Source organism: Peromyscus californicus, unplaced genomic scaffold, assembly GCF_007827085.1.
Source record: "Peromyscus californicus insignis strain IS unplaced genomic scaffold, ASM782708v3 Scaffold_6__1_contigs__length_162567912, whole genome shotgun sequence".
Taxonomy (NCBI): Eukaryota; Metazoa; Chordata; class Mammalia; order Rodentia; family Cricetidae; genus Peromyscus; species Peromyscus californicus.
Genome location: NW_026294584.1, coordinates 66,200,842 through 66,224,052, shown reverse-complemented (window position 1 = coordinate 66,224,052; position 23,211 = coordinate 66,200,842). Strand labels below are relative to the sequence as shown.

Sequence of the window (23,211 nt, the reverse complement as noted above, 5' to 3'; positions counted from 1 at the left end):
TGAAGTGCTTCCCATGCAAGCATGAGGACCTGAGCTTGGTCCCCAGAACCTATGAAAACCTTGAAATGGCGGTGCATGCTTGTCTCCCAGTGCTTGGGAGGTAGAGACAGGTGGAGCCCTGGGGCTTGGCCACCCAGCCCAACCTAATTTGAAAACTGCAGGTTAGTAAGAGACCCTGTCTCAAAAACCAAGGTAGATGCCACCTAAAGAACAAGAGTTGAGGTTGGCCTTTGCCCTCCATGCGTACAGGCACACACACACAAGTTTAATACATGTATTTGAGGTACAGGCTTATCTTAACAGTTCTTTAATAACCTAATGACCACATGTGACAATGTTTCCATGGGGAAATATATTCCAAAATGTAACTGAGCCATTAGCAATCCAACATGTTCAGTTGCATGCCTAAAATATATTCAAGTTAGGTATGCCTATATTTCTCACATTATATCTTGATATTTTCTGACATTTGTAAGAGTCAGATCTTTGGTAGATAGCCTTTCTGCCTCCATTTCCTTATATGAACAGTGTGGCTAATCATGTTCTACTTACTGTGTAATGGGAATTGATGTTTCTGTATGAACAGTACTTTGCAAGCTGTAGAACATCAAACAGATGTTGGTGTTTATCTGTATTGGCTTCAAATGCATAATTTTATTTAATCTTTGTGCAGCATGATTTTTTTCTTCTTTTTAAATTTGTCTTCATTTAATTCTGCTTTCATTAAGCAAAAATCTTTTTAATTTGGGATTTGAAACTGGTTTAAAGACGTTGAGTGTGTTTTGATTAAAATTGATTATGTGTTCTTACAGAGTGTCTTGAATGATTTTCTAGCAAGGTTCATAATTGCAAATACTTGTTAAACTTAACCAAGCTTCGTGAATTGATTCAATTAAAGCTTGCTTGGGGATTTAGAAATATGCGTGCTGGGCCACAGTGCAGAGTCACTTAGAGTTTTTGTTTTGTTTGAGACAGTCTTCCCTTTTGCTTTCTAACCACCACTGTGATATGGGGAAAAAATATCCCTTGTGGAAAAGTAGCTGTCAGAAGGATGTGTTTGACTTAATACTTAGTTTACTTGTGTAGTCTATTTGAAATAAAAATGTATACTATTCATTGATTTCTCTTTGTTGTAATTATTAGTAATAGAAATCTGCTTGATAGCTTGATTTAATTTGTCTGCTAATGAAATATATATTTTGTTCAAATTTCCTTAAAAAACAGTACCTGTGAATCTCCTGACACATTTGCTCATGCTTTGTGTTTGATCACAGTATGTGACTTAAAGTAACACTTGAGAGACATGAGAGTCTCTTAACTTGCTTTTCTGATTTTAAGAGTCTTTAATAAAGGTGTAGCTAGCTTTACTAACATAATGTAATTGGGAGTATTGTGGGAAAGAAAAAGGCTATAAATGATTCTAACTTATGTATAAAGCCCAGGGGCAGTAATCATGGCTTCAACAGGGACTTGGGTGTACTGGCGCTAACTGCTCTACACACCAGCTGTTGCACACGTGGGAGCAAGCCGTGGGCCAGGATTCCTGTCTTTGTTTCTTCTGTCCTGTAGACAATCCCTTACATGTTGACTTCTCATTTACTAAGAAGAAAGGCTAAGGAAGAGACACCCCCATGACTTAGCTGAGAGGTGAAACGACATGACCAGAGTAAGAGTACTTGATGAGAGCAGTAGAGCATATTGCTGATGTGTTGTACTGTCCTCCACTCGAATTTAAAGCTTTCTGAAATAGCTGGGTGGGGACTAGTTTGGCTTCAGGAAAATTAAAGTATTTGTCTATTTCAGAGTTGACCATTCTGAGAAACCTTTTAGAATTCATATAGTGGTGTCATTCACTAGTTCATGTTTACTGTGTTATCCATCTCTTCCAGTTGCTAGAGCCTGTGTGTCACCAGCTCTTTGAGTTCTACCGCAGCGGGGAGGAGCAGCTACTGCGGTTCACCCTGCAGTTCCTCCCGGAGCTGATCTGGTGCTACCTCGCCGTGTCAGCCAGCAGGAATGTGCACAGCAGTGGCTGCATCGAGGCCCTTCTTCTAGGGGTTTACAACCTGGTTTGTATTTGATGAACTAACAAAATGCTTTTGGAAAACTGCTTCTCATTTTAGTAAAACCAGTATTCATTAAAAGAAAGAATAGCCAAGCATGGTGACGGCATGCTTTTATTCCCAGCATTTGGGAGGCAGAGGCAGACAGATCTACTTGAGTTCGAGGTCAACCTAATCTACAAAGCAAGTTTCAGGACAGCCAAAAAAAAAAAAAACAGAAAGAAAAGAAAAACATAATGGTATTGAGGCATCCATATAATTAACTAAACAAACTTGTATGGGTTAAATGAAAGCTGAAATGCAGAGCATTTGAGTTCTCTTATAGAGATAGCAATAACAACAACAATACCACCAGTGGGGTTTTATTTCGTTTGGTTTTGAGGCAGAGTCTCACAGTGTATCCCTGGCTGGCTTGGAACTTGCTACCTAAAACAGACTGGCCTCAAACCCACAAAGATCTGCCTGTGGTGATATTTTGTTGTACCCTAGCCCAGCAAGTTCAGTCAGTTTTAGAGCAAGACTCTTTTTTTTTTTTTTTCCCACTAACAAGAGTTTTATTAAGATAAGAGAGAGAGACAGGTGTGCTCAGGCCTGTTGAAAGGACATGTACATAAAGAAGGCTAGAGCAAGACTCTTAATCTCAGGATCGCAGGTTCATGACCCACATTGGGTGCCAAATGTTGTATGAAATCTAATAGGTCTTTTAATAAAATAAAACAAAACAAAACAAAACAAAAAACCAAACCAACAAACAAAAAACCCGGAGGCAGATATTGGGGTAAATGCTGGGAGATCAGAGAGACAAAGAAAAGAGCCACAGCCACTTCTCACTTCACCGTCTCTACTAATCCTCTGACTGAATGTCTCTGAGTCCTCAGCCAAAAGGGGTCCAGCCAAAGAGGGCCTCTAGCCAAAAAGGGTTCCTCAACCGAAAAGGGCTTTAATTCCTGTCTCCTCATGCCTTATATACCTTTCTCTGCCTAGCCATATTACTTCCTTCTTAGTACTGGGATTAAAGGCATGTATGCTTCCCAAATAGTGGTAGCAGAGGCGTGAGATCTCAAGTGCTGGGATTAAAGGTGTGTGCCACCACTACCTGGCTCTGCTTCTCTCCTAGACTGAATCAATGTCATGTAATCCAGGGTGGCTTTGAACCCACAGAGATCCAGATGGATCTCTGCCTGTTGAGTGCTAGGATTAAAGGTGTGTGCCTGGCTTCTATATTTAATCTAATGGCTTGTTCTGTCCTCTGGTCTTCAGGTTTTATTAGGGTACACAATATATCACCACATCTGCCTGTCTCTCTGACTTTCAAATGCTGGGATTAAAGTCCTGTGCTGCCATGCCTAGCTACTACTATTGTTTAATTTTTTACTTACTATGCATTTAAGTTTATCTATAAGTCTGTTTCTTACCTTTACAAAATAAGTGAGTAGAAAGATCTAATCTGAGACTCACTAGTCATGCTTTGTAAGTCTCCACTGTCTCCTGAGCATGTGCATTCTATTTAACAGTGTGTGTCATTCATAGCTTGAGCATCAGTTATGAGATGACATTCTGGATACTTATAGTTTGTGTTCTTTAAGAGGGAAAAGAAAGGTGAAGTCCTTTTGTAGACACACCTCATGTTTAATTGACTTAGAGACTAGAACTTGTTAGCGAGGAACAATCACTATGCTATCCATGCCTCCGCCATCCTGAAAACAATGGATCGTAAGTTAATTGGGTTTTTTCTGTGCTGCACTACAGCACTCTGCTCTGCTTTTGTTTTTAAAATGCAGCAGTGTACATGATAACTACTGGTGCTAGTGGGTGATTAATAGTGGATCACCAATGTTAAAGAATTTTAACTGACTGTAAAATTCCTTTTATTCTGCTCTTTTAAAAGTTGTTTTGGAGGAAAGAAAGGAAAGGGAGAAATGTAATTAATATTATAATCTCAAAAAATTAAACCTGGAAAAATTGTCCTAACAACTTATTTTTAAAATGTTATGTGTTCTAGATGACTGTTTTAAGATATTTTCTTTTACTTTTGTAGGAAATAGTTGACAAACAGGGACATAGTAAAGTATTGAGTTTTACAATTCCATCTTTATCCAAACCATCTGTATATCATGAAGTAAGTAGCTTTTTATCAAAGTAAATTTATTGGGTCCTAAGCTCTGATAGTCCCATAAATTAGGGTGTAGTTACCTGTGCATAAAGGTGAATTGTTAGTACCTCAAGAGGTACTAATTAGCACCACACAGAGTGTATACTGTTCCAAAAATGAGGTAAGTCAAAATCACTAAGCAGTAAACTAAGATCTGATAGTGAGAGCCTTATTGAAAGTATCTTTTTAATCTTCGTGTAATGGGTAAGACATCTTAATTTGTGTGTATGTGGGGGTGGGTAGACAATTGTGTACTCTATGATAGAAGTTGGAAATTAAATTTTTTGATTTTCATATGTGAAATGTTTTTAATTTTAATTAATGAAAATGTGAAAGTGTTTTTAATTTTTATTAAATCTTGGAGTGGAAATTGGATAGGCAGTCTGAATATTCGTGAACTATATAGTGCCCCTAGTAGGCACTCTCCATTCTTTGTGTACTCTTAATGTCACATTTAACAGAACAGCTTCTTTTCTTTAGCCTTCCAGCATTGGGTCTATGGCTCTGACTGAGAGTGCGCTATCCCAGCATGGCTTATCCAAAGTCGTGTACAGCGGGCCCCATCCTCAAAGGGAAATGCTTACAGCACAGAACAGGTACACTGTGAAGAACCAGTTCTTCTACCACACCAAGTTGTGAAAAAATGATTTCAGTAAATTTAGTGTTTAATGAGTTATATGTAACAATTACATGGATATTGAATCATTTATAAAAGAATCGAACATATCTAGATTTGTCCTTGTACTTTGCTTCAGATTATCTGGAGCACTGAATTTTTTTATGACGTATGATTGTTACTTGCAAAGACTTCTTTTCCTCTGAGTTTTCCTTACTGTGTTTGTAATGTGTAGGTCTGGTTCTGTTGCATATATCTGTTAACCTTCCTTTGGTTTGTCTTCAGGTTTGAAGTGTTGACATTCCTTTTGTTGTGTTACAATGCTGCCTTAACCTACATGCCCAGTGTTTCTCTTCAATCACTGTGTCAGATTTGTTCAAGGTAAATTTAAATTCCTATTTTCCTAATACTGGAGGATATGAATGTAGGTAGGACTGCTAGTTTATTGCATCCCTAAGTTATTTTTGTTTTATGTAATTGTTTAAAACATCATATAATTCAATATCTAGCATATATTAGAAATAGTAGCTACCAGAAAACCACAATGATGAATATCTAACTGAGTAGTGTTTGGATGGAATATTAAATCAGAGGGATTATATTACTTATATTACATTTAAAATGATGGCATGATGGTAACCTTTTAATTTGTGAAATGTGATTAGGTATTCCTTTTTAATCTTGTTTTTGTTATTGTTTATCTATACTGACTGTCCTCTAGTTTGCTGCCAAAAAATCAGAGAAACATGGCATTAAGTTTTCTTCCTTAAAAAACTAGAGCTAAATGTTTTGTTGAATAAGTTATAAAATTTGGGGCATATTATGCAAACATTAAAAATCTTAAGAGTTTTTTAGCATTTGAACATTTAATAGCACATGTAGTATGTTTGTTACAGCTCTTATATTTGCTAACTATGAACAAAATGATAATACTTCACTTAATTGGGAGCAATTTAAAGTAATTTTATTTTCCTTTGTGATAGTCTACAATTCTCTAGTTTTCTATGATTAACATTTTTAAAACAATAAACAAAACAGAAAAAAACTGAGATTTTTACCTTTTACAAATAAAGTAAATAAGGGAAATTCTGGAGTTAAGGAAATTAGGTGAAAATTCATGTTTGAGTAATTTATTTAGTAAGTAAAAATTAGCCAGAAGAAGGGCATATCAATTAACTTTTCTCTTTGGTATGACAAAATACTGACGAAGCAGCTTAAGCAAAGAAGAGTTTGTTCCTGCTCGCACTCTGGGCATACAGTCCATCCTGACAGAAGGCACTTAGAGAGACTGGAGCTGTGGGCTGGCAGTCACGTGAGGGAGCAGAGAAACGAACACTGGTGATTGTGTATTCCTCACTGCAGAAGCCCGCCCATGGGATAGTACTGCCCACCTTCGGCCGTGTTCCCTCCCATAGTATAACCCCTCTGAAAGCACCCTCTACGAAGGGCCCAGACCCTGGTTCCTAGGTGACTCTAATCCTCAGGCACAGTGTAAAGTAAATCTGTGTCTGAAAAGCCCTCTGACCTACACTGCTTCCACCTTGGGCGAAGGAGTCAGTTGGGTTCATTGACTTCTTAATTTAGTAACAAGTATGAGAAGATTAAAGATCAAATTCCTCTGAGGCGAGGCTCAAGCTTCCCAGAGTCTCTTTTCTCCCCACCCCCAATTTGTGCACTTGATGTGAGAAGTGAGAAGGCAGAGATAGGACGTGATGGACAGCACTCAAAAGAGTCCAGAGACACTGGTGGGCTATATTTTGGACCTGTGGGAGGGCAGGCTGCTGCCAGTTAAGGACCCTAGCTAAGGCCAGAGATTCGGTGGCATCCTGGTCTGGCCTCAAGCCTTTCCTTTCTTTCTCAGCTTTGGCCTTTGCCATGCAGGCTGCTCACACAAATGGTCCCCTGGCCCTGGGCATTGTGCTAGCCTTCCTTAGTGTGCCTCTGTGGGCTTTGTCGCCTGTGCTCCCGAACTTGAGTTTACAGTTGGCGCCAATTCCTTCGTCCAGTATCTGGGCAGCCTGCATCAGATGTGCTGGGTCTAGGCTTCACAGGTGCCATGTACCCACATTGCAATTCCTGCAGCCTGAGGGTACAGGGCTCCCAGGTCCACTCCACGCACCTAGTCTTAGTGGAGCTCAGTGTCCGGAAGGTGAGAAAGGCTAGAAGGAGCCCTCCATGCTACAGCTCACTCGGTGCCTGGATTGCCTCTCATCATGAAGTTCTGTTTGTTTTAGTTTATCCAAGCTATTTTCCTTGAAAAAATAGCAAAATCTGCTGATTTCTCTTTAGAATTCTCTCTCAGAAGGTGTCATGTTTACACAGAGTATAAACAGTATGTAGCTCGAGCTGCTCTGGAACTCACCATGTAGACCAGGCTAGTCTTGAACTCTGCCTCCCAAGTGCTGGGATTAAAGGTGTACATCACTATGTCTAGCAGGAGCATTAAATTTTTTTATCTGTCTGAAATTTATTATGGATATTTCATGAAACTTGAGTCTGAATTACAGTAATTTTTCTGATCCTGAAGTTTGTACTAAGAATTTAGTCAGGAATTAAATATTATTCTAAAGATCTGTTAATGACAAGATCCCATGTAATGTCCCCAGAATTATTGATAGTTGAATTGATCAAAATTAGTAAACTAACCAAAGAGTGTCTGATTCTTCTGCTTCATACATCACCTGCCTTTGTCTTTACAATCTTTTCCCCGTCTAACATATTCAGGGAAATGTTATAGGCAAATGTTTTGTTTGGGAGATTATTTTATAGATATTAGACTTGTTATTTTTATTGTTGGCTCATAAATATTAGAAAATCATCTGCACTTAACAAATGTGTTTATTTGGTCTTTCCAGAATCTGTGTCTGTGGCTATCCTCGACAACATGTAAGAAAATACAAAGGTGTAAGTAGCAGGATACCAATTTCATCCGGATTCATGGTGCAGATGCTAACAGGAGTCTATTTTGCCTTGTAAGTGTGTCTCATACACAAAGCACACTGGTGGTTCTTTGGCATATTATAGCTTGCCAGTCTATTTCTACAACAGTATAATCTCAATAGATAAACAATCACCTTTTTTTTTTTTTTTAGAGACTGGGTTTCTTTGTGTAACAGTCCTCGCTGTCCTGGAACTCACTTTTGTAGACCAGGCTGCCCTTGAACACACAGAGATCCACCTGCCTCTGCCTCCTAAGTGCTGGGATTAAAGGCATGTGCCACCACCGCCCAGCCAATCATATTTTTATGAAAGAATAGGAATCAAGTTCTTAATAGTTTTATCATTTAAAACATGTATTTTAAAGTTGTACACAATTTCAAACTGACTAAAACACTTCATTTTTTAGAATTCAGGGTCAGGATGAAAATGGATAAAATGTGAATATGCTCAATTTCTATACATGACTTTTTTTTTTGCTATGATTTTCAAATTGGATTTTTAAAATCCCAATTTTTTTGGTTTCTAGAAAATTTAGCTCTTCAAAAGCACTATAGAGAATCTTCAATCAGAAATAACTTATTAATTTCTAACATCAGTGCTTAATCTTAGGTAGTAACTTAGATACCAGTGTATATCTGAATCCTGTCTTGTACTTTGTAATTCTCATGTTATGCGCATGGTAAGACACTTTACATTATATTCTCTTGATACTTTAATTTACTCTGGTAGAATAAGCTCCTTGACTCAGGGAAGAATTTATGACTTAGAGGCCAAATGTGGCCTGTGAAGTTTACTGAGACATAGTTGTATTCCTGTGTTTGCTCTCTGGCTGTGGCTGCCTTCCCGTGGCAATGACAGAGTTGAGTAGTTCTGATAAAGAGGGCATGTCCCCCATTAAAACACTGAATTTGGGGGTTTGGTTGTTGTTGTTAGAGACAGCATGGCCCTGAACTCCTGATGCTACAACTTCCTACCAAGTCTTGGGATTAGAGGTGTGTGTCACCATGCCTAGCTCTGAAATACTTGTTACTGGCCCTTCAAAGAGGTTTTCTAAGCCTTGTGTTAGATCATTAGTGTTGCCTCACAGGGCGTGGATACTCTGCATTTTTCTTCTTGTTTCATTTTGAGTATCTTCTGTGATCTGTCTCCATGCTTAGCTTTCCCTGACTCGGTAGACTTGACCTGTAGTCGATCGACTCCAAGGCCACTGAAGGGTTGTCATTTCGTACTGTGTTTTGCTTCTACTCTCTTTGTTCTGCTCTTCCTTACAGAGCATTTCTCTTCTGCAATCTCTGTTGTGAGGGTTGCCAGTCTTTTCCACCAGAGCATTTAAAATATTGATCATAGCAGTTTAAGTTACCCTGATAGCCTCAATATTTGGGTCACCTCTGGATTGAGTTCATTTATTTATTTGTGTATTTAGTGGTGCTGGGGATTGAACCAAGTATCTCATAGAAGTTCTCGACTGCTTACCTGTATCTTTGGCCTTGAATTTAATTCAATTAATTACTTCATTATTGACAGGCTTCTTTCCTCCTGCTTATAACATGCCTTGTAATTTTTGATTGTTCATGATTTCAATCAGTAGTAGGGCAGTAGAAACTGCTGTAAATGTGATTTTTGCCTGAAAATGGGTATGATTCTTTTTCAGGGGTACTAATGACATTTTGTAGGTAGGGCTGTGAAGTGGGAAGCCTGTGTGGTGGTGTGAATGTCCATGTATATGCTCCAGAGTTTTTGTGTGTGCTTCTAGCTCCAGAACCAGCTTCATGGTGTGCTAGAACCTGTTAGAAAGCTTAGGTGAATTCTCCCTATTTTGCAACATGCATTATGGTCCCTTCTAAATGACCATCAGAATGCAAAAGAACAGCTACTTAGGAAAGTGGGTAGTGTTGGGTTCTCCTTAAAACCATGGAAACTACAAAGTAATTCGACCGTAAATTGTTCAGAACATTATTCTAAAGTATATAATTTATTATGTTCTGAGTTACTTTGACAGTATAAGATGCTTTGAAATTGCCTTAGCTCTTTGATTTCTGTTCTATAAATAGTCATGTTCTTTAGAGAAAAAAATGTACATGTATAAAATATTCTTTGCTATTAATAGGCTTTCAGATAATAGGAACTCCATGATTTAAAATACATTCTTAAGGAGAATAGGATGGTAAGTGGTGTGCTAATGTGGTCTGTTGCTTTCTTTAGTAAAGATAAATAGTTCCTCATTATGTTTTGTTCTGTTATATATGATAAATTAAAAATAATACTTTCCTTAACTCTTATGATTTTGTAGATACAATGGTGAATGGGATCTAGCTCAGAAAGCATTGGATGATATTATATACAGAGCCCAGCTAGAATTATATCCAGAGCCACTGCTGGTAGGTTCTTTGTGTAATTATGCAAATTTTTAACATAATTTTTCAGTTTAGAACTATGCATTGAGAAGTAATTCATGGCATGATAAAATGTCATTGTTCCTCAGTGCTTCATCTGTTGTTTTACTGGGAAATGTTACACTTAAAAGCACTTATATCTAAAATTTGGAGATTTCATTAGAGTAACTTAATATGATATTTAACTGATAGTATTCTCTTCTGCTTATAAGAATTTCAACATCTAGATATATTTGTCAATTAGCATTCGATATTGAGAAAGAAACCTAATTTAATATCTGACAATCACAAGCCTCATCCCATTCATGCTGTTTTAAAGTATAAGCATCCCTCTGACCCTCTTACTCCTTATTGGTGGGTATGTGGATCATCATATAAAATACTTCAGGAAAAATATTCTTTTTATAAATTTATTAACACTTAATCTTGTATTTTATCTAAAAGTAAATACTACATCTGTTTATTGACCTTAAACTTTATTTTTCCTTTTAGGTTGCTAATGCAATAAAGGCTTCATTGCCTCATGGTGCCATGAAATCTAGTAAGGAAGGTACAAGGTGTATTCAAGTTGAAATCACACCAACTTCCTCTAGAATATCAAGAAATGCAGTTACCAGCATGTCAATAAGAGGTCACAGGTGGAAAAGACATGGTAAGAACTCTTCAGATTTGAGCACTGGTGGTCTTTCCCATGTCTCTCTGCGATTGTGGGGCTAGAACTTATAACTTTAGGAAACAGCACCTTTGTCGCCTGGAAAAGGATGCTATCTCATCACCTTTGACTCCTAGCTTCTCTTCCAGGGCAACAGACACTGAGGGGGATGGACGTTCTTCTGTTAGATAAATGAATGAAGAATTATGTAAAATTGTACTTACTGCAGTAGAGGTGGAGAATAAGAAAACTGCATTTTAACTGCTCATATACTTTGAGCTGCTGTTCTTGAGTAGTTGCACATAACCTTTAATGAATGTTCCTACTCCTCAATCAGGCGTGTAGCATGCAAGTTTTTTCACATTGGATAAAACTACCAGTGATCTTACATCCTGTCTGGACTCCCTGGCAAAGAATGCCATGTTGTTGATACAACACCAGGCGTTTCTATTTTACAAACTCATTTTCATTGAAGATTGTGTCGGTATCCCTTCTTATCAGCTTCAATTTATTATTTTAAAATGTTGCTGGAAGTTAATTTCCTTCACCATGTCATCTCCATGCTTTCCCATTTCCCTCTCTTCTCTTTTAATCGACTCCTTGTTTAACCCCTTCTTCCTTTTATTATTTCTCTCCTATCTAGCAGTTATAATAGGAAGAAGCAGAGGATTAATATCCTCACCTCAGAAGAGACCTTTGCATGGGAGGCAGAAAGCTGCTGCTTTGCTCCAAGCGAGTATGGAGAATGTGTTAAGGGGGAAACCTACTCTGCCTTCTTCCTCCTCTGCACTGAGATGAAAATAGCAGCTCAGCTTGGTAGACTGTAACTCACATCAGTGTTCCCTGGGGAGAGAGTGGGGAAAAGAAGTATCATAACAGATCGTAACTCAGAAAGCTGATCCTGACTGAGAAGGCTTGCCTTTCCCCCTCAGACATGCTAAGAGAGAATATGCCAAAAAAGAACAAGAGCCAAGTTAGACAGTCTAACCAATGATCATTTTTAAAGTTACTGTAGCAAGTCCTGAAGACCCAACAGGGGACATAAAAGAGGTGGTGATGTTTGCTATTAGGCAAATAGACATACAAAATCCATTTAAACTTGCCAACCCCAGACATCTTCATTTTCTTCAGTGAAGTTCCGCTGTTCAATGAGAATACATTACAGAAAGAAGGGAATCTAATGGATATGTGGTATGCTAAAGATCAGTGGTTCTGTCCAGCTTCATTGTATGAAAGTAGGTGCAGATACAACAAACCAGATCGTACTCCCAAACTACTGCTTCAGAAAAGTATAAGAATGAATTTCGATTTCTTTTCTACTTTCCCTTCTTGCTGTTTAGATGGATATTGGGAAGTGGAGCGGGGAGGTCGTACAGTTCAAACATGAGAGAAATGTTGACACTCCCGTGTGTGTGTGTGTGTGTGTGTGTGTGTGTGTGTGTGTGCGCGCGCGCACGTGTGTGAACATGCCTAAGTATGGATTTAAGAGAAAGAGATACATATTCTGCAACAAGGTGAACGTTATTTTTCAGAAACATTCTGTAGGAAAAAAGTGGCCAAAACAAGATAAAAGACTGCTTGCATGTATTGTGTCTGTTATGCTCTTATGAATCTATGTTCCATGTTGACCGCTGTTGTACTCTATCTCAGGCTACCGCCTCATCAAAGTAGCCTTTTTATTACCTGTTCCTTTACGTTTATTATCCTTCACATCACTGAGCACCTCCTGTTTATGCGTGCAAAAATGCCGTGGATGAGGAAAGAGAAGAAGATGATCTATAGAAGAAAAAAAAGACACACCCTGAGCAGATACAGAATATGGCTTAGCCTTACTTGTCGCCGTCTGTAGTAGGAATTTCTCTTATCCACTGGCTATAATAAAGTGGTACTTGTTTAGTCTTATTTGTCTCTAGAGATAGTCTGTAGTATCCTTTTTAAGGGTAGTCTTGGTTCTCCTTCTTGGTGAGTTTCTATTGTTATAACAAAATACTCTGAACACCCCCCACTAGGTGCTGCTTCTGAAAGACTCCACTGCCTCTCGACCCTCACACTAGGAGCCTAGTGTCTAGCACTAAACCGTATAGAGACCATACCTTCCTAGGGAAGCACTGTTCATGAAGTTACCACGTGTTCAGTTCAACCCTTTCCTGTGTCCTTTTGTTATGTCTGTGATTTCTGCCTGGACATGTTATTGTTCTGGCTCTCTCACCAGCACTGGATTCTTGTGGAGAAGATGGTTATCATTGTACACTTCCTAAATATATAGACAGTTTTCAAATTAAAATAGATTTTAAATTTTCTTTATGTGATTATATGTATTTATGTAAAAATTACAACAAAGTATAAGTAAAACATTTCTTTAGAAATGATATGAAGGAAAAAAAAGAAGTGTGAAGGGACTTGTAGATTCCAGGGTGGCCCACAGTGACCTCCCTATATGCTCATGTTTCTGAAGCATGGTACTGTGGAGGTCACTTCAGGTTATGACTCTGAGGACATTGAGAGTCCTGTGTTTGATGGAACCCTGGATATGCTTTCTGTTCGGCTCCCCTCACCACTCTTCCTGCAGCCATCCTCATGGGAGGCTGTGTTCTTTCTAAACCTTTCACCATGTGACACAGTTAGAACCAGGACTTTGTAACCCTACAGTAGTGGTGATGGAGCCTGAGAAAGAAGGCAGGAAAAGCAACATCAATTTTAAGGCATATTCTATTGTTTTCTTCTTGACTCCTTCGTTTTTCTACTTGTGAGAAAGACTACAGCACTTCTTTTCTGTTTAACTTTATCTTAGTTACTTTGTATTGCTGTGAAGAGACAGCATGATCACAGCAACTTATAGAAGAAAGAATTTACTGGGGGCTTACCGTTTCAGTAGGTTAGAGGCCATGACCGTCATGGGGAGCATGGCAGCCTGTAGGCAGGCATGGTGCAGGAGCAGTAGCTAAGAGCTCACACCTGCTTCACAGCAGGAGAGAGGGAGAGAGAGAGAGAGAGAGAGAGAGAGAGAGAGAGTGCTCTAACTGGAAATGACATGTGTTTTTAAAACCTCAAAGCCCACCTCCAGAGACTTATCTCCTCCAACAAAGCCACACCTCCTAATCCCAAACTAGGGACCAAACATTCAGATATATGAACCTATTGGGGCCATTCTTATTCAGAACACCACAGTTGCTGAAAAGGGTTAGTTTGGGCTCACAGTTTGAGGGTGCAGACTACCGTGGTGGGTAGTCAAGGCTGCAGGAGTGAGAGGCAGCTGCTCACACTATTCCCAGTTAGAAAGAAGACAGGTGAAGCATACTGGCTAGTTTTCTCCCGTTTATATAGTCTAGAATCCCAGTCCAGGGAATGGTGCTACCCAGAGAGTGGGCTTCCTCACCGCTGTTAGCCTAATGAAGACCATCCCTGTAAAGAAATCAGCCAACATCCCAGGAGATTCTAGATCTCAGCAGATTGACAGTTGAGACTGACCATCACAAGCCTTTTCCATTTTCTCTTGTATTTATTTGTTCTTGCTGCTTTTTGTCTTTCCTCCACTCTTGCCTTTATATCTGATTAGAAGGAGTGGGTGAGTGAGCTTTTCCCAGGGAAGAGGCAGGCGGAACTTTCTTTCTGTAACTTTTCTTGCTGTGTTTATCATTCAGGGATATAGACAAGTAAGCCATGTAGCATAGTGGTTTGTGTGTATATCTGAGTCATCAAAGATTGTAACATAGCAAACAAATGCATTCAATTTTAGCAATTCATCACATTGATTCTTTTCTGCTATTAGTATAAATTATTCTCCTAGTCCAGACTCATGTTGTTTTTTATTATTAATTTTGAACCATTTTAATTACTTGTAACAAAGTATTTTTGAGCTGTTTTAGAATGTGTTTCAGGATTCTCTGAAACATCATGGGTGTGGCATTCCTTTCTTAAAAAATTGCCTGCCCACAGCTTATATTGCAATGGAAAGTATCCACGAAGGTGAAAGCTACTTTAGTCTTAACACTTGCTCACATGCCAGACCCATGTCCCTTCCTTCGGCTGGTTGTATTGTGACCAGTTTTGTCATTTGCTTGGCCCTGTGTTTTACTTTTTAATTAACAGACTGGTTTTCTCAGGGCAAATTAGATTCACAACAAATTGAGTGGAAAGGATGTGAATTTTCATGTCTGCTGTCACACACTGTCACCATTATCCTGCTGTCAATCAGCAGGACCATGGTATGTTTGCAGGCCCTGAAGTCATGTTTTAATCATAATTCATCCTATTTCACTCAATAGAGTAATAACAGAAGGCAATTGTAGCTTGAGTTTTCCTGCCTGGCCCACAGTCAGGACAAATCTCTGTCACCTGCCAGTCCCACAGCCGCTCAGACCCGACCAAGTAAACACAGAGACTTATATTGGTTGCAAACTGTATGGCCATGGCAGGCTTCTTGCTAACTGTTCTTACAGCTTAAATTAATCCATTTCTATAAATCTATACCTTGCCACATGGCTTGTGGCTTACCGGCATCTTCACATGCTGTTTGTCATCGTGGCGGCTGGCAGTGTCTCTCTGACTCAGCCTTCCACTTCCCAGCTTTATTCTCCTCCTTGTCCCGCCTATACTTCCTGCCTGGCCACTGGCCAATCAGTGATTTATTTATTGACCAATCAGCAACACATTTGCCATACAGACCATCCCACAGCAGGCAATGTCCATAGATAGGTATTATTTTAGAGAAACCTGTTAGATAGTTAACTACATGTTGACCTGATGTCCACATTTTTTTTTCTTGGTTGTTTTACTGTTAGAGGGAAGTGCCTTCATTCAGTGTTGTGCCTTTCCAATTCCTCCAGGCTTGTATTGAAGTCTTTGAGAAAGTTTTAATGATTCAGTCTATGTCTGTGCTTAACTTTGGAAATAGAAGTTATAGTGCACAGTTACTGCTTTGAGTTTTCATAATTTCATGATTAATGGCTTTATTCTATGGTAATCATTTAATTTTCAACCCTGTTGTGTTTCCTTTATCCTGTGGTGGTGAATAATTCAAGGCAAAGGTACAGTTTTCAGGTATAGATTTTTCAGTCGTTTGTATGTTGAGGCTGTATAGAAAGTAAGAGGCAAGTAAAGGAAGAAAAACAAGATCACACTTTCAAAAGTTAAATTAAAGGTAAATAGGTTGTGATGATAAAAAGAGTTAAAAATGAAAATTCCAGTAAGAAAAACGAGCGAAATTTTGATAAAGCAATAGCATTATTTTTAAAACCAAAAAAAGGCATTTTACTTAAATATTTTCTGTAAAAAGTAAAGGTAGAAGCAAAGGAAAACCAAGCCTTTCTTTATGCTTTATGCTGTGGTCTTGAGGGTTTCTGTAAAGCCAGCAGCAGCTGCTTCTGCCTTTGCAGCTGTGGTCCTGTCCTCCCAGAGTTCCCGCACAGCAATTCCACCCCACTACCTGTACTTGACCACCCCAGACTTCCCTTCTTACCTCTCTTCCAGAGCAATTTAACTGCTATTTTTTGTTTGTTTCCACTATTATGACTCATTCTTCCTCCACTTTAAACAAAATTACCTACATGGGAACAAGATAAGCTATTTTCCATTTTCTTGAAACCGTTACTGAAATAGCTGCCATTTTATAAAAGTCCCCTCATTAAGTTAGGGGACTGACATGTGGCTACAAATAATGAGCGCAGGCAGCTTTGCGGACTAGTATCTAGCAATCCCCTGAACTCCTGGGTCTTCACCCCTGGGTCCTTTCCTGTGTGCTTGTCCAGAGATGGGAGCAGAAGCGCAGAGCATCCCGTATCCTTTGGAGTGCCCCATATCAAGGCTGGTTGAACCAGCCAAAGGCTGGCTAGTTCTTGTAAGAATTGCTTTGTCAGCTATCCAGAATTGTGTTCTTGATAAGTTTATACTGGCTAATTTGTCATTCAAATGATACCCCCTCCTAAAACGTGAATTCTGAGTTTTCTTAATTTGAAATAAATGTGCTTAGTTTGAGAGTACTATCAAGCACAAAGCATGCATGTGTTATATGGCGGCAGCAGTGTGTCTAAAGTTTTTGTTGTTCTTCCTGTGGAAGTGCCCTCTAATCCCTGACATGTCTTTATTAATTAATACATAATATCTTACTTTATCTTGTTAATGTCAAAATAGGAAATAGACTTCTTGTGGATTTCTCAGTTACGTACAGTTACAACTGTTTGCAACAGGAAAGTGTCAGTAAAAGAATAATGAAAATAATATCTGTAACTAGATCCTTTGAACTTCACCCTACTTTTGGTCCTAGCATATGCTAAATGCTTAATTTAAAACCATTTTTGGTTTTCTTTTTAGTGGTGGTAGGGATTGAATTCAGGGCTCCTATGTGCTGTATCCCTAACCTTTGAGGTTTTGAGGTAAGATCTCTGTATGTAGCCCAGGTTAGCCTTAAACTCAGAAGACCCCCTCTTCAGCCTCTCAGGTACCTTTTAATTAGTGGATATTTTTAATTAGTGCTACTTTTTAAGTATTTTTGACTTAGAATTTCCAAGAATACAAACTTTTAAGTGGTGAAAAAGAATTTTAAGTAAGAGGTAATATGTGTTTTCCAACATGGAGACCAAGCACCTTGAGAATTTTAGACTATTTTACTGTATGGAAGAATCAGATTAATACAATTTAGATATAGTGAGCCCAAAGAAAGACCAGTTGAAAGTTACTATATCAAGCAGTTTGACTACAGTTTTGTTTTATAAAATTGTTTCTATTTAATGGATACCATGGTACTTAAAACTTAGTGAGATAACATAGTTCAAAGAGACTTGTAATTGTTATAAAAATACCAGAAAAAGTGGTCTGTGTCATAATTTGCTCAGTTATTAAGTGTTTTCTTATTAGATGAGTAAAAAATAAATGATAAAAAGATTCAGAGGCTGGGATATAGCTCAGTAGGTAAAATGCTTGCTAGGCAAGCACCCATGTAGGAGCTGGGTGTGATGGTGCAGGTCCATAACTCCAGCGCTGGGAGATGGGCGTTGAAGACAGGAGGATCCTGGGAGCTTGCTGGTCAACCAGTCTAACTGAGTCAGTGAGATGCAGGTTCAGCGAGAGACCCTGTCTCCAAAACCAGGTGAAGAAGCAACTAAAGGAGGTACGTGACTGAACTCTGGCTTCCACACACATGTACATGTGCACACGCATGAAACACACAGACACACAAGTGCAAAAGATACAACTTGTATATAAAATAATTTATTTTAAACTGGCTAGTGCTGTAGAGGGTGTTAATAAGTTTCTGTTGTGTATACCATTGATGAAGCAAGAAAGTAGTTACTTTCTAACTGTTGAAGAGATGTAATGTATTTCTAGGAAAATATCTTTAAAATAATTATTATTTATAAGCATCTCAGACCACTTAAGATTGTCTTTCTAGATACTGGAGAAGATTAAACTCATAAATCTTGAGATGGAATATTTACTTTGTGAGTCTGATTTTATGACTTAATGAAAAAGGGCTTAAATTGAGGGAAGTAAAAGTTGGTAAGAGTTTTTAAAACATTTTGAGAAATAGTGATAATTTTAAACTCAAAAGTAGAAAACTTTGGGAATTAGTTATTAGCATCCCTCCTACATCTCCAATTAGAAAGTCACAATTCTAAGCCAGGCTGGTGGCTTTCACCCGTAATCTAGGCACTGGAGATGGAGTATCATGGTGGTTGCCGTCAGCCTGGTCTGCACAGGATATTCCGTGAGCTCCCTTGCCGCACAGTCTGCCTCTGACTCCAGGTGCAGGTTTCTGCTCTTGCTCCGTCTTCAATCTTTCCTTGCTCAAAGAGCAGCCCTTTAACTCCCAGCCCTTGTTTGCTACTTCTGTCAAGTTTTGATTCCTTCTTAAGATTACTGGCCCAGACTGAGCCTTCCCACAGTACTTCCTCTTTCTAACTTGGGATATACTTTGTGTTCAATGTTTTGTGTTAAACAGTGCAACTTCTATTGCATTAAAATGCTAATAAAGTATGCAGGTGATTGATCCATGGTGCCTGTTGGCAGCTGCCTTTGCAGTCTGAAATGCAAGTTACCTACTGCTTACACCTCACCTTAGAGCACTTCCACTCTGACTCCTTAGAGTCTTTCCTTCCAACCCTCAAACATTCTGAGTCATTTCTGCCTTAGGACCTTTGACTAGTTCTTTGGGATGTTTGGCTGACATTTGAATAGCAAGAAGGCACCCACGTGCACCCTTTCTTCTTCCAGATTGTTCTGTAGCCAGCACCTTTTCATCATTCAGATCTCATAATCCTAAAAGACGCCTCCCAAAGTGCCCTGAAGCGACCTTGCCCTTCATTACCCTGCTTACTTGCTCCACTGTTTTTATTTGCATTTTTCTGCCATTCAAATTTGCCTTTGTACATAGCAGGAAGGACTGGTATCTATTATGTTTGCCATTGACTTCTCGGTGCCTAAACTGATGACTTACACATTATAGGTGCTAGATACATTGTAGTTATATTCATGGACAAGGAATGGATGATTTGAAAAGGCTTAGGGTGAGCAATTTGTCCCTTCTTTTCTAATTGTTTTATTGATGTATGAAAGCTGATGTTGTAAGGTGATGTTTTTTCATCTGTAATTCCAGTCAGTTGTTAGAGTTTTCCTTTATTCTTTCATATGTGCATAGAGTTTTCATAATTGTACCTTAAAATGTTGGGTGCTTTGGTTTTGTTTAATTAACACTTCAAATGTTTTCCAAATTCTCCTGGTAACTCAATTATAGTTATTTTAATGACTACATAATATATATTCCACATTGAGTTGGTAATTGTTATTTACTTACCTTTGTCCATATATTGAATAATTTGCTTCTAATTTTTCCTGTTATAAATAATACTTTAAGATACAACCTAGTAAATACATAAAGAATGTTTCTCCATTGGATAGAATAAAATATAATCATTAAAAGATGGTGTTAAAGAATAAGAATTGCTTAGGCACCTTCTACCATTTCTGTATTCGAATACAGAAAGATCTATACATCATAAGTTGTAGAGGATGTATATGATTGTCTTTTGGAATTTAAAGCACTTTTCACAATTGCTGTCAAAGCAGTGTGATGCAGATCTTTGGTTGTTTTAAGCTGCAGCTCATTATTTCACAGAGAACTTTCAGGAGCCTCATATCACACTGTCCTTTAACTCATAAGGTAGTTTGAGTACAAAAATATGTCAATTCTATTAATAGTTAAATTGCTTTTGTTAAAACTGTCACCTTTAGTAAACAACAACCAGAAGGCAAGTAAGAACAGAACCTAAGAGTACTTCATGAGTGCAGATAGAGTAGGTAGATATTTGGGCTTATGAAGCTGTGTTTGTAAGAAATCAGCTTTAGTAATGTTTGTACTCACCCTTTTTCCCCCCAAAATCAGAAGAAATGTGAAATTATTTGAATTGCCTTTGAGAAGAAAATTGGAGTTGTCTATATTAAAAGTATTCGTGGGGGCTGGAGGGATAGCTCAGCCGTTAAAGGCTAGGCTCACAACCAAAAAAATATAAAAGTATTCGTGGCCAGGCATGGTCGTAGCTCTAGCTGCTCAAGAGGCGGAGGTGGGAGAATCAGAAGTTCGAGGCCAGCCTGGGCTATACAGCAAGTCTGTGTTAAAATAGACACACCACCAAAGGACAACGTAGATATTCTTCAATTTTAAATGTTTATAAAGTGTGTGTGTGTGTGTGTGTGTGTGTGTGTGTGTGTGTGTGTGCACTTACATGTGTGTGTATGCATGTACACGGATGTGTGTGTGGAGGGAAGGGGGGCTCACATGTCATCGTGCACGTGTGGAGGTCAGAGGGCAACTTTGTGGAGTTAGCTCTCCCTTCCACGAGGGCAACTTTGTGGAGTTAGCTCTCCCTTCCACGCTCGCCTGGCTTCTGGGTTTCCACCTCAGGTTGCCAGGCTTGCGTCTCGGAACCCTGAGGAAGTACTCTCTAGCTTTCTTCATTTCCATATGTGAAGAGTGCTTATGTGCATAGAAGTTATAAAATCAAATAGTCTCCGAGAATTTTCTTTTTGGTTATTTCAATTTTTTAAAATTATTTGAAGTCAAATGTAAATATTTCTTTTTTTTGGTATAAACTAATCATAATTCCTTTTGCATACTTTTTTTTTTTTTTTTTTGGTTTTTCGAGACAGGGTTTCTCTGTGTAGCTTTGCGCCTTTCCTGGAACTCGCTTTGGAGACCAGGCTGGCCTCGAACTCACAGAGATCTGCCTGCCTCTGCCTCCTGAGTGCTGGGATTAAAGGCGTGCGCCACCACCGCCCGGCAGCATACATTTTTAAGTTCCAAGGAAAAGCAACTCTTTCGTTATGTAATTAATATTTCTTTAAACATCTTCTATGTAACTTTCTTACAGAAAGGATTAATTACCTCTCTTTAGTTATATATGTAGTTTTTTTGGATAACAATAGAAATGAACTAGCTTATAAAAGATTTTTTGGTGTTATTAAGCATTATAATAAACGTACATTTTAGAAATTCCTACTTTGTTTTTCTCAAACAAAGAACTTTTGGTCTTTTTTTTTTTTTTTGCCATCTAAAAATTCTTATTATCTTAAGCTGTGTATCATTTGACTGAATAAAAGGAAAAAATAACATTTTCCAAACTTACTTTTTCATATCTTCTTCATTTTCACTTTTATTTCAATAATAATTTTATCTTGTAATAGAGATTCATTCAGTTCATTAAAAATACATTTTGGGGGGCTCGGGAGATGGGTCAGTGGTTGGGAGCACTGGCTCTCTTCCAGAGGACCCAGGTTCAATTCCCAGCACCCACAAGGACGCTAACAACCAATTCTAATTCCAGTTCCAGTGGACTGGAAGCCCTCTTCTGGCCCACACAGCACTAGGCATAAAGAGTGCACGTACACATGTGAAAGCAAAATACCTATACACACAGAAGAAACATTTTTAAATTTGAAGAAAAAGATTTATTGTCTACTACATACAAGTTACTTTCTCAGTATTAGGTATTTAACAGTGGCCAGAGAAAAATCAGTGTCACTGTGGAATATACACCTGGGGAGACAAGGTAATTGTAGCTTGTTAAAGGGATTTTCTAAGAGAACAGAATTGGGGAGAGGGTGTATGGACTATAGGGGTGTTGAGACTTGTGACGGGTGACAAGGAGTCTGCATAGCTCAGTCTTCTGAAGAAGTCAGATGTGCCTTCCAGCACTGGGGAACCAGGGCCAGTCCCACAGTCTGGGGAGCGAGGGACTTGGTCACGAGAGTTCTGCAATGGAAAATGCCAAAGACGTTAAGGAAAGGATTGTGTAATAAATGCTTGGGCTATATAATCATCTTTCTTTTCTATCTAATTTCCCTGAGAATAATCTTGCCTTTTTTGCTCTGTCCAGAATAACATGCTCTTCTTTTTATGAATTTAATGAGTAGTTAAGACATCCTGGTTACCTTTAGAGCAACCACATGTATCATTTAACCAGTTTGTTGTTACAAGAAAGCATTCAATCCTCTTCTCAATGCCATTTAATTTCATGATTTTACATCTGCTCAGCCCCGACTGCTGTCCTGATAGTGACTAACGGTTCCATGCCTGTGCTGCTTTATAAATATTTTTCTCTCCATTTCTCAGTTCCCTTGCAAATTGCCACCAGTGAATCGCCTTTTTTAAACCATTAACTTCCATCAGCATATTTTCACAAATAAAACCAATTAAAAATAAAAGTAAACTGATCTTGAGTTTATTAATTCCTTGTGTATTCTTCTAGAATGTATTTGCTGTGGCTCTTGTTCATCCAAAGTAAATTATTTGCCTTCTTTGAAATGACCAAGAATCCAGATAAATCAAACATTGTTGGGAGATGGCAGAGAACATTGAATCAAGTCGATTCTAACAAATTGACTTAGAGTTCACTGTATGTGTGAATGGACGTTTGAAACTGGAAGTCTCTTTCTTAGCTTCTCCCTTTAAACAGTTGTATACTTTCCGAACTTCAGTTTCCTCTTATGCAAATGGGGATTAAATGGCCTCCTTCAGAGTCTCACTATCATAATGTTTTGAGAATATATTAGAGTAATATCTGAGAATGTGCTAAAAAAAGAACAGTGCCACTGAGTGTCCCTTATTCTATTAGAATGCCTATGTGTAGCTTTTAAATTTTTATAAAACTAAATATTACTTCTTTTTTTTATGCCTGGGTAACTGCCAACATTTTTTATTTGCCTTTTGGACTGGAGGTCCCTGTAATGTTTCTTTTTGAAGTGGCTTCTGCAAATGTAAATGAACAAGTCTTGGCTGCCACCCAGCAGTACCATGGAAATTTGACTCTGTGTTGCCATGACCTCTGGCATGTACCTCAATAGGAATCTATTCGCCCTTACTTTTGATTATAGCTGTTAGCAACTGGGAATAGGCTTGGTTGGGA

The 23,211-nt window shown here is 38.5% G+C and overlaps 1 protein-coding gene across 4 annotated transcripts in view; it reads left to right on the top strand.

Annotated features, from left to right (window-relative positions):
* Hycc1 (hyccin PI4KA lipid kinase complex subunit 1) overlaps positions 1 to 23,211 on the top strand; it is a 63,802-nt gene that overhangs the window by 33,475 nt on the left and 7,116 nt on the right. For all 4 annotated transcript variants that reach the window (XM_052719891.1, XM_052719892.1, XM_052719890.1 and 1 more), the window contains exons 4-10: positions 1,890 to 2,069; positions 4,102 to 4,182; positions 4,696 to 4,811; positions 5,117 to 5,212; positions 7,687 to 7,803; positions 10,062 to 10,149; positions 10,657 to 10,816. In XM_052719891.1, the coding sequence (XP_052575851.1) occupies positions 1,890 to 2,069; positions 4,102 to 4,182; positions 4,696 to 4,811; positions 5,117 to 5,212; positions 7,687 to 7,803; positions 10,062 to 10,149; positions 10,657 to 10,816 (838 nt within the window). The remainder of the gene's footprint in view (positions 1 to 1,889; positions 2,070 to 4,101; positions 4,183 to 4,695; positions 4,812 to 5,116; positions 5,213 to 7,686; positions 7,804 to 10,061; positions 10,150 to 10,656; positions 10,817 to 23,211) is intronic.